Source organism: Amphiura filiformis, chromosome 17 (assembly GCF_039555335.1).
Source record: "Amphiura filiformis chromosome 17, Afil_fr2py, whole genome shotgun sequence".
NCBI classification, from domain to species: Eukaryota; Metazoa; Echinodermata; class Ophiuroidea; order Amphilepidida; family Amphiuridae; genus Amphiura; species Amphiura filiformis.
Genome location: NC_092644.1, coordinates 42639830 through 42651516, shown reverse-complemented (window position 1 = coordinate 42651516; position 11687 = coordinate 42639830). Strand labels below are relative to the sequence as shown.

The 11687-nt window shown below is 35.1% G+C and overlaps 2 protein-coding genes across 4 annotated transcripts in view; one reads left to right on the top strand and one right to left on the bottom strand.

Moving 5' to 3' along the window:
* The window catches only part of LOC140137820 (proton-coupled zinc antiporter SLC30A1-like), a 38694-nt gene extending 33129 nt beyond the window's left edge, over positions 1-5565 (top strand). The window contains exons 7-9 of the mRNA XM_072159608.1: positions 1282-1364; positions 2678-2866; positions 5185-5565. Of these exons, the coding sequence (XP_072015709.1) occupies positions 1282-1364; positions 2678-2866; positions 5185-5328 (416 nt within the window). The 3' untranslated portion in view covers positions 5329-5565. The remainder of the gene's footprint in view (positions 1-1281; positions 1365-2677; positions 2867-5184) is intronic.
* The window catches only part of LOC140137821 (uncharacterized), a 93633-nt gene that overhangs the window by 51091 nt on the left and 30855 nt on the right, over positions 1-11687 (bottom strand). The window contains exon 2 of one of the 3 annotated variants that reach the window (XR_011856902.1): positions 10459-10572. The exons of the other annotated variants lie outside the window; for them this stretch is intronic. The gene's annotated coding sequence lies outside the window, so the exon portion shown is untranslated. The remainder of the gene's footprint in view (positions 1-10458; positions 10573-11687) is intronic. 3 annotated transcript variants of the gene reach the window in all.

The window sequence follows — 11687 nt, the reverse complement described above, 5'->3', positions numbered from 1 at the left end:
TATATTTGGAATTAATTGGTAGATCATTAAATATTTTAGTAATGCAAAATTTAAGTTTTTATAAAGTTTTATAAAAATTTTAGTTAATTAGTTCCTTAATACTTTATTTATAATGAATTTATTAATATTTATTTATTTACTTATCGCTCATTCTACAAAATCCGGTGCCAATCCACTAAAAAAATTGAAAAAATAAAAGTTGTTCAAAAAGACCTGCTTTTTGTGTTTTTAAAAGTAAATGTATCACTACTTTCAGATGTAAAAATTGCCAACACCACTTGCATATTTTTCTTTCAGGAAGTCATGATGTTTTTAACACTAAAACTCAATGTAATGTGAGCTACGTTACCGACTATAAAATGGGCTGGTTTTACTCAATCCAAGGTCATAAAAAGCAAATTAAAGATCACTTGAGTGAAATGTAAAACAGATTTCACCATTTCATAGAAGTTTTGAAGATGTTTAAATGAGTGTGTAACGTAGCTCACAGTAACGTAGTTCACTGGTTTTTAATGTTTTTAATGTGATTTGCGAACGTTAGAACGTTATGTCGGTTAATTCTAATATAAATGGGGTTCGACCACTGGTAGCTTTCACATATTATTAGGAAGTACATGTAATACAAGTGCATACTATAGAATCCCGGTAACGTAGCTCACCAATCTTAACATGGTCGGTCGAAATTTCAATGTTTACAACATTTCTATGCAAAAAATGCTACAGCATCAAGATTTTTACTGTGATTTTTAAAAACCTATGAGTGTTTCCTTTCAAAAACCGCAAATTACATTGATACCTCTGCTTTACTTCTTTCCAATAACGTGTGTTAAAAAAGGGTAACGTAGCTCACAGCGTTTTGGTGGAAAGTGCAATTTATTTTAGAATTACACAAAGACAGTTTAATCACTAAAAAATAATGTTGATAAACAATATGATGGTGCGTTATCTAATTAAAAAACAACAAATATGTAAAGAAATCGCATTTATTCAAAGAAAATATTCAGGGTTAGATTTGACACTTGAGCTGTGGAAACGCATTTTTAGCGATTTTTGAGCCTTTGCAAGGGTTAATCAGGCTGAAGAAAGCATTTAAAGTATGGAAAACTATATATGTCCGTGTAGATCTCGTTGAGTTCTACCAGAAAACACAACATATTTGATGCCCTAAATGCTCGACAAAGTTTTTGTGGACCAAAGAATGGAAAAAAGGCTATTGGCACCGGATTTTGTAGAATGAGCGTTATATTGTTTATTTCTTTGGCTTTGTTTACATATTTACAGTTAAACAATCCAGTATGATATTAATGAACTCTATACCAACTGATGTAGATATAGAAGATATTGAAGACAGACTTAAGCAAATGGTAAGACAGTTTTTCATTAAAAGCATTTTGTATTTTTTTCTTGGATTGATACATTTAACAGAAGCTTGCTTAGAAGTTTTGCAATATTCCAATTTGAAATCAACACCCCTTGTGTGGAAGATTATTAAAGGTCCCATCTCCCATAGGGGGTGTATGGATTTCAACTGGAATAGCCCATTAAATGTGCTGATATGTAATCAAAGCAGGATGTGTATGTAGGAATGTATTATGTTTAATTTTGTCACCTGATGTTGCCTGTCTAGTGACTTTTTCCTCTAAGTTCATTTGGGTTATTTCAAGGGCAGCCAGGTAATTCACCTTAACCCTACTAGGGCACTAAGGCTCTCCATATCGTCAGCCTGCTAAACTAATTGACTAAGTCATTTTTGGTAATTTTGAGAACAAAGTACAAAATATGGTCAAGCATGCATTTAAACATTTATTCACCAATCTTTGCACAAGTACAAATGATATGGATACAAATGAAAGGGAATAATCTGAAATAATAAGGGTGATTATGTAACTGATGCATGCTTGAACCACATTTCATTCTTTGTTCTTAAAATTACAAAATGACTTGTGCAATTAGCGTAGCAGGCTAACGATATGATATGACAAACTGTAATGATTTCATTCACATTGACAAATAAATAGTAAGATGATTTTGTTGAAGCTGTTTTTGCAAAGATATCACAAACAAACAAATAAGATGAGAAATTGATCACAATTCTTTTGTTCGGACTGTGGACAACCATCTTGAAAACTGTGCTAAAGGATAATCATTGCTGTATGTGATACACACAATCTGATTTAGCCTATCACACAGTTTGGTGACAATGGTTGTAAAACACATGGCAAAAAATACTGCCCAGAACCTATTTTCCCAGCCAAATTACATACACTACTTTCATCTGAGGGAATGTTCAGGTGTAGTTACCGGTGATATAATTGTTGCCGGACATCGGGGCTTTGCAGCATCTATCACTCTTACTCCACAGATCTGGAGTGAAACTTTGCAGTGGCATGGACACTTTCTGGTGTGTTTTTTTTCCGGATTAACATTTTGTTGATTTCTCCCACATGCTTTAATGGATTTCAATGGGACTTGGACACAATGACCTTTGGGTACGTTGACATGTATGATGTCAACAGATGTGTGGTCAACTGTTATCTAGGGGTCATTTGAGGTCAATTTGCAAATATATTTGTTTTTTGTTCTTTTTTACGAACAATGAATTCCTAAGAACTGCCACATTTTACGGACCGCATAATTGACTAATAAATTGTACTGGTTTGTTTTATATCTGGACTAGGTTTGTTGTATAGAGAATATACATGAATTCCATGTATGGCAGCAATCAGGAAATAAAATCATCGCCACAGCACATATACGATTCTGTAACTGTAATACTCATGATTATATGCAAGCAGCTAAAGAAATCAATGATTTCTTACAAGATGAAGGGATCCATTCTACAACAATACAGCCCGAGTTCTCAGAGGTAAGTGTGTTAAAATGAAACATTCTATACAAAAGGGCTGTGCAATAATTATGAGGCCCCCGGTAAAATTTACCGATGGCCCGCCCAAAATTGCTTCGATACCCCCTCGGCCTGCCAAAATATACTTTGCTCCCCCCTCGCACATGCCAAATCTTGGGGATCCCAATTTGTAAACATTAAATGGTCTATATGTTGTGAGCACAGTGAGCAGGACAATTTGCATATTAAAGCGTTTGCGTACTGTTTTCCTAAGCCTTTTTAGAGTGTTTTATTTAAAAGGTGCACCATGAATGTGTGCCAAAAATCGCTTGCCCTCCCCTCTCTCGGCTGGCCAAAAATTGATTTCACCCTCCCCTAATTTCACCCTCTCCCCCAGGGCTCATAATTATTGCACAGCCCCTAAATATATATGCAAGCAAGGCATCCAATGCATGTATACATGATGAAGGTATCTATTGTATAGGCCTACATGATGAAAGGATCCAATGTATATTTGTAAATGCAGTAAATTAAATACAGAATATTAATGAAGGACTTGTGCTCTGGTGTTAGTCACTAAGGATCTTGTTGATGTATGCAATCAAAATATGTGTATGCATCCCGAGGGTTCACTCCCATACAGAAGTGCTACCCATGCTCATCAAATATATCAAAATTTCCCCCTAAATGACATATGGTTGCAGCAAATTGTGCCCCTAATTTTGATAGAAAGGAGTATATGATAGTATTTCAAAAGACAAAATGTGGGCAAGGCGAAATACTGATCAAACCAATCAAAAAACATGGAATATTATACCAACCAATCAGTGAGTTGGAATCACTTAGTGCATTACGCAATGTACTCAAGCATTCATAATACTGTGTTCATTTAATTCAACTGTACTAGATCATACCCATTAATGGCATTACTATAATGCAAATTGCACCCCTAAATGGCATAATACATGCAGAGCATGTTAATAATTTAATTCACATTCAAATTAGGTTTCATATTTTAAGAATCTTTAGTTTGATCAGCTAGATAGGCGGGAAATGTTAGACTTATACCACTACGCCGAAAAGTAGACCCACATTTAAGGTGGTACTACACCCCTTGATAAGTTTGTGACTATTTTTGCATTTTTCTCAAAAAATAATAAAACACTGGTAACAAAAGTTATGTATATTAATTATTATAGGGGCAAGGAATCCAGTTTCTACACTGGCATTTCAGTGGCTCAAGACAAGCGGTATGTTATTTATGATAAGAAAATTCCACTAGAATGTACCTCGTTTCTTAAATATAGGGCCTATAATGAACCACTTGTTTTGAATCACTTGAAATTTCAGTGAAGTAATTGGATTCCTTGCCCCTATAATATACATAACTTTTGTTACCAGTGTGTAGTTATTTTGGGGGAAAAATGCGAAATTAGTCACAAAATTATCAGGGGGTGTAGTACCACCTTATTGCTATTAGTTAACCTGTCTGGCCTATATTGTGTGTTAAAAGAAAGTAGACTAAGTACATGACTTCAATTAATAATTTGTGATGCTTCTGGCGAGATGGCACAAAACAATTCTCAAAATAAAATATTTCAATATTAATCCGTGATGTTATAAGGCCCGGCGATTAAGAGCTGATCAAAGTATACATATCAATTTACCATAGAAAACATGGATCTGACCCTAAACAAAAGAGGTTGCAAAAGGGACCTTAAAAGTTAAATAGTGATCATGAAAAGTATCTCTATTTGCCAAAAACATTGACAATGCCATATAATAGTTAAAATTTTACCCCTTTAGTGTTTACTTGGAGTGGATGCATAGACAGACAAAATGACGCCCCTCCCCATATGTATCCAGGGGAGCATGGCCTAGCAGTTAAGGCATTGGACTGTGAATCCAAGGCTCAAGGGTTTGAATCCCAGGTCCGCCCGAGCTCGGCTGGCTCTTTGTGTCCTTAAGCACTTGCTTAGTGCGTCGGAGGGCACTTTAGCTGTCGGTCCTGTGTACATGCATATTTTCTCACATTAATGTAGTGTGCACGTTAAAGAACGTCACAGGCTATTCGTAAAGAGCAGGGGATCATCCCGGTACTGTTGACTGTACTTCAAAAATACACTCATCTATCCTAGGTTCCAGAATCGTGCATAGGTAAATACACAAACTGTTGAGGTAAGCACGTATATGGAAGGAAGGAAGGTTCCAGTAACCCTGTGTACTTGGATCCAGATATGAATGAAATAAAAAGTTCATTGCTGTGTCCAGGAATTAGAGCTCCTTTGACGTGAGTTGAACAATCTATTTCAAATGTTTCTGTTGTTCTTTTTACACAGGACATGGCTACCAAAGATATAACAAATTGCATGTTCATGTGTGAAGACAGTCAAGAGAAGACGTGCTGTAACGAGAACGAAACAAGACTGCGCAAATCAGCAGATGGAAATGAAAGAAAGTCACAGACACTTGAAAATCCTTGAATGTTTTTAAAAGTCTTTGAAATTTGTGGAAAGTCCTTCCAAGAAAAAAATGAGCTGAAGCAATAACAATGTATGTTACATATAAGTTCGTAAATAAATCTAAGATTAGTCTTATGATTTCCTAGTAGTATTAAGACCGTACTGGTAACGCAGACCTTCCAACTTAACGGCATTTTGTGGGACAGCCCGCATTCCGAAATTAAAAAAACCCACAAAAATACAGTACGTTTGGCATTTCTGTCCATTAATAAAAAAATGCATCATCCGAAAGTCTGGAGAAACGATGTTGGAATCAAGCCTTTAGGCCTATTCTTTTTGCACCACTTAGCTAAATTATTAACTTAAATAGCTTCAGAAGACTTATAGCATGTGTATATAGCAGTGGTTAATGAAAAATATTAATGTGCATACACCATCCAGAAGTCGGGAGGAAATTATGTCGGAAACTATCTTGTAAGCGTATTTTTTTTTTTTTTCATTTTACGTGCATGCACATTAATATTTTTTATTAACCATCTAACTGCTACACATGCTATGTCTTCTGAGGCTTATTTAGCTCTATGAGTGCAAAAGAATAGGCCTTCAAGATGGTTTCTGGCCCCATCGTTACTACTGACTTTTGGATGGTGCATAAACATATACATTTTTTCCCAAAAAGATCTAAAATGTTTAGGTGTTTTAATGTGCACATGTAGCTTTATTAATATCAGTGGCGTAACTAGGGGCAGGGGTGCAACGTGCCCCGCACGCCACCGTGCCCCGCACGCCACCGTGCCCCGCACGCCACCCTTAGGGGGGAAATTGACCAATTCAGTATCGATTCTGCACCCTCCAAGCGATGAAAGTCAAACTTTTTGCGCGCTTCGGAGCACAAAATCAATTGAAAGAACATTTTAAGACCAATATTCAACTTCTAGTAACCAAAATTAATTAGTGGAAGGTCTTATTTGTCCAAAATTTCATGTGCTCCGAGCGCATTATTGTTTCAAGAATGGGGGGCATTATGTATCCTTAGCCCTGGGCGCCCCAACCCCTAGCTACGCCACTGCCCGCATCTAAGATATTCTCGGGTGGGGGGTAGGGGCGCCAATTTTGTTTCTTGCCCCGGGCGCTACCAAACCTAGTTACGCCACTGGTTAATATAAAGATCGACTTTTGTAGAATTTTGATTTCGTATGTCACTTATTTGAAAGAAGTGATTTTTTAATGCTCAAACTCAACCTGGGTTCTTTGCAGTGTGGAAAATTGACTACAATTTTGTATAATGATTGGGCTCGTTTGCATATGCATGAGTCCATTGAGTTGGTCATGTGGCCATGGAGATATATAGTAATTTCAAGTATAATGGTAAATGCGTTTGGCAATAATGTATGAGGTATTTTAATAGTTTGAACGTATGTTTCTGTAAATATGCACAATATCCAAACATGTCGCAGATGGCAATTTATATACACTCTTTGATAGCGAGAACCAATCAGAGCAAGCGTTAGAAAAATACAAACATGCATTGCTTGTGTATATTGTGCACTTTACGGACTACGCACAGTGTTTCGAACGCGTTCGCGTAGGATTGATTAATTTTTTCGGCAGGTTGATGCATTTATATTTCTTTCTATTTAGTTTTTGTTTCTATCCAACATATTTAGTGATAATTTGTTATAAAAACAGAAAAATCACGCATTTTTCTTTCTTCTCGTGTATGAAATAGGTTAATAAACACGTAATACTAGTTGCTCGAGGAATTAGACAAAATAATGCACTTGCGCTGATGTTGATGCATCTAATGTACTCCCCCCCCTTCGGGGCTTGTGCAATAGGCGCATCAACATCAGCGTGTGTGCATTATTTTGTCTAATTTCTCTCCCAACAAGTAATATGCATTCATTAACCTATAAGTATTGTACTATTGATACATGTCATGTAATTATCTGTGAGGATTGTTGTATTAATTGTTGTATACTGACAACCACATTTGAATAAAATAATCATGAATGATAAGTAATTTTGTCATGTACATACTCAAATCCACTATTTTCAGTTGCAAAAGAACTACTGGTGTATGTACATCTGCTGATACCGTGGTTACATTGAAAAAGGTCTGCTTGTTCTTTGTTGACAAGGGTCCGTTTTCATTGAACAGCTCTTTTCAGAGCCACCAAACCTTTTTACAATATCAGATAGGTGAGGACTGCTTGTTCACTGTTCACAAGGGGCAGTCTTCAGTGAACGGCTCTTTTCAGAGCCACCAAAAATGTTTACATTAGGATCAGGCGAGGTCTGCTTGTTCACAGTGAACAGCTCTTTTCAGAGCCATCAGTAGGCAAGGGGAGGCCTACATGTCTCATACTTAGTACTTTGTCCTGAAGAAGTCAGAGCTACACCTGACGAAAGCTTGACAGTTCTAAACTTCTCCAATGGGGAACCTGCTACAAACATGTTATGAACTCCCTTTCCCACAATAATTGATTTAGTACTACCAGAGCTGACTGGTGAGTATAGTCCCACCCCGCTTTTGGGTGAACATTTTTCAAAATTGGGGGTGGGACTATACTCAATTTCAAAAAAAAAAAAAAAAAAAATAATTTTATTTTTTAAGTTTTTATTTTTTCGAGTTTTAGTAGTGTCCTAGACCTAGACCTAAATGCTAGGATCATTCATGGTTGACCTAAAAAAAAAAAAAAAAAAAAATTAAGATATTTTGTATTTTAAAATATGAAAATTGATAATTTGTATTCATGTCATAGTCTATTAATGATTTCAAAATGCATTAATGCATTTTGAAATCATTAATAGATTATGACATGAATACTAAGTATCAATTTTCATATTAAAAATACAAAACATCTTGAATTTTTTTTTTTTTTTTTTTTTTTTTTAGGTCAACCATGAATGATCCTAGCATTTAGGTCTAGGTCCTGGGACACTACAAAGCCGAAAAAATAAATAACTTACAAAAAAAACAAAAAAAAAAAAAAAAAATTTTTAAATTTCTGAAATTTTTCGAAAATTTGGGGGTGGGACTTTACTCGAAGGTGGGACTATACTCGCGTCAGTACGGTAGTTCCATATATTTTACCAACCAAGGACTCAGGGCAATAGGATCTTAACTCCAAAATTCTTCCATTTCACAATACGATGCGCCGCCAGCGGTTGCTTTTGGCAGTCATATTTTCGACTCCAGAGTCGACATTTTTTTATTTATTTATTTATAACATTCGGCCGAAGCCATAATAAATATGATAATAAATATGTTGAAAACAGTTCCACGAAGGATTCCCTGTGATCAATAGATAGAAAATGGATCTACTATAGTGGTAAATTGTTGTTTTAGTGTGCATTCGCATGTAACATCATTATAATGACATTTAAACCCACAATGATGCATGTTCCTGTATTGTATTCGTATTACGCGGACTTTGGATGTCGACTCATTTTCCCATGATGCACTGCGTATTTTGGCCTCGACCCAGCGACCGCTGGAGGCGCATCGTATTCTGAAACGCGAGAATTGCCATTTTGAGAAAAACACAAAACCACATTACCGTAATTCCATTGAGATGAAGTTTTGTGGTGTCGAACTGCCGATTACAAATTTTTTACTTGTCTCTGCAGGGTAATGCCAGTATCCTGCATTACCGTGCAGAGTACCAAAATCTCTTTTGGAGTTAAGGTATTATTGCGCTGAGTTGATTAACATTAATTAACCGCAGAACAGACAAAACTGCAATGATGTCTGCATTAAGATTAAGGTCTTCTTTCAAAGATTAATTATTATATTCTGATCTTAAGGTTAGCAACTATTTTAAACTGTTGCGATCTGGTAGTTCACAGCATCTTGCTAACAGTAGTGAGCTTTGGCAAAAATTGCATTGATCATTTCATAGCGAGTGTGTAGAAGAATTCAAATATCACAGATATAGTTTTGTAGGTCCTGTGGTTCTTGAGTTATGTTGTGAAGAGGGCTGAAACAACAACACTTACAACGCGTTTAACTCATAATAACAACGTCAAAGTACATGTATATGATTTGTAGAATGAACTATTGGTCATAAGCAAGATTAGACCAACCAATTGCATTATGTACCCACCCCTGATCTTTTAATTGGTAGAATTCAGTCTAAACTATTATTAACATGAATCTAATTGTTTCTATTTATGAATAAGATTCATAAGGTATGAATATTAAGGTATATATTTCAGCCCCAAAAACAAAAACAAAGTATTAATTAACTGCTTAATTAGCATTTAATTTCTTAACGAGGTACTCATATTAGCCTGTAATGCGTAACAACCGAGCTCATGAAATGAAGCCTCACTTATTTTCAATTTTCTAAGAGAATTTGAAGATAATTCCTAACATCACAGAAAAGCTAAGACTATAAACAATGTCCCAAAGGCAAAGATTAAGGATCTATTTTTTGTGAATGACGTTTTTGTTGTTGAGTAATGTTATGTAATGGTTTCCAAAGAAAGTGAATGAAAGTTTGTTAAACTCACCCCTGGATGTGAAAAGTGGGGAAAATTCAGCCAAAACCCTATCCTATGAAATGAACAAATGATATAGTTCAAAATAAACATCTCTAGGATGACAAAAAAAGTGGACCAGGAGTTCAGAGGAGATGATATCAATGATCAGTCCACTTCTCAAGATTGACTACAACAGTGATTACAAGCTAAGTTTCTGCTTAAATTAACTCCGGTATATAGTAGCAGTATAATTGAATCGTTGTTCTTAACACTTTTACATATTAATGAACATGTAAGTGGCAGAACGTATTGAAAAAACAAAGTAGATAGCTCTTTCCAATATTTTTTGACACCATTTTTACAAAGATCAGTCCATTTTCCAAGATGTTTGTTCAGAGATATTTAACAATGGACCAATAGACAAAGCATGTAACGCCCTTTGATTTCTATAGTTAACATGGTTAACATGTATATTATTATAGGCCTACATTATATTTCATCAGATTTCTTATTTTAAATGCTGTCATTATGATTTTCTTAAATGACATTTAAGTTTCAATGTCAATTCTGAGGTTTCATGATAGCAAAAACATAAGATTTTTCAATATAGATATAGATGGAAAAGCTATTTGAAAAGAATTTGGTAATTTCTGTTGTGCTTACCTACACACAAGCAGTGTGTGCTATTTCTTGTTACTTCTGGTTGTTACACATTTGGTAGGTCTGATCTTGTATTCTGGTTGTTACACATTTGGTAGGTCTGATCTTGTATATGACCTATTGCAAAATATCAAAGTGTTATTTTTCAATGATATATTGATTAAGATAATGAAAATCAATTTTTTTTGGCTGCTTTGAACAACAATACATTATGTTTAGTTTGAAAGATTTTGTATACATACCCACTACATGTTATTACCACTATACTTGATTTCAAGGATTCAAATTTTTGAACCAATATTGCAAACCAAAGATAAGTGTAACAAACATTGCAATACAATGTATACCTTAGAAGTATTATTTCTCATTCCATCCAGTACTTCAAAAACAAATATTATATTATATGTAAGTACTTATCTACTTTACAGTAAAAACTGTCTTAAAAAGTGCCTTCATTTTGTACAAAAGACGTGTGTAACACAAAGTAACTCATTTTATTTTTTGTAAAGTAAATAACTTTTATCATGGATAAGGTATATTTGGCTATGACTGCTAGTCAAATAATTATAATATGTATGTAAGCCGCCATTACCCTGCCATTGCGTATCTTGGAACACTACCGCGATTTCTACCCACAGTATCGCGTCCGTGCTCCGCGTTCAAGCAAGAAAATTTCTTGTAAAATCGTCTCTTGCTGCATCCATGCTTTAATAGACTTTTTCAAGCCTGGCTATAAAGTATTTTTACAAATATTGAACAGCTATTTTAAAGATATTAGTAGCTCATTATTTATTAAATATATCAAATCGACCAACAATCTTGCGATCCCGAAGTGTTGTACTGGGTGAAGCCGAAGGCTGAACCCAGTATGACACTGAGCGCACGATAATTTCCGTACTATATCGACGCTGAACCTAATAACTAATTTATCATACCACTAAGTCATTCTATTAAATATTGAAATAATTACGTTTTTAAACATTTTAATTGCTGCTAAATAGGAAAAACATTACAAAAAATAGATGACTGTTCCGCGTATTACAGATTGCGTGCATTGTACGTGCCCGGTTTACGCGAATTACACACATGTCGGGCTTGCGAAATATGCTCTCACTGACTAGATATAAAGCGTAAAATACGCACTCACTGACTAGATATGAAAATATATCAGGTTAGCGGTGTTCTTTGATATTTCCCTTAGTGGTATGATAAACGTATTTATCATCATACTA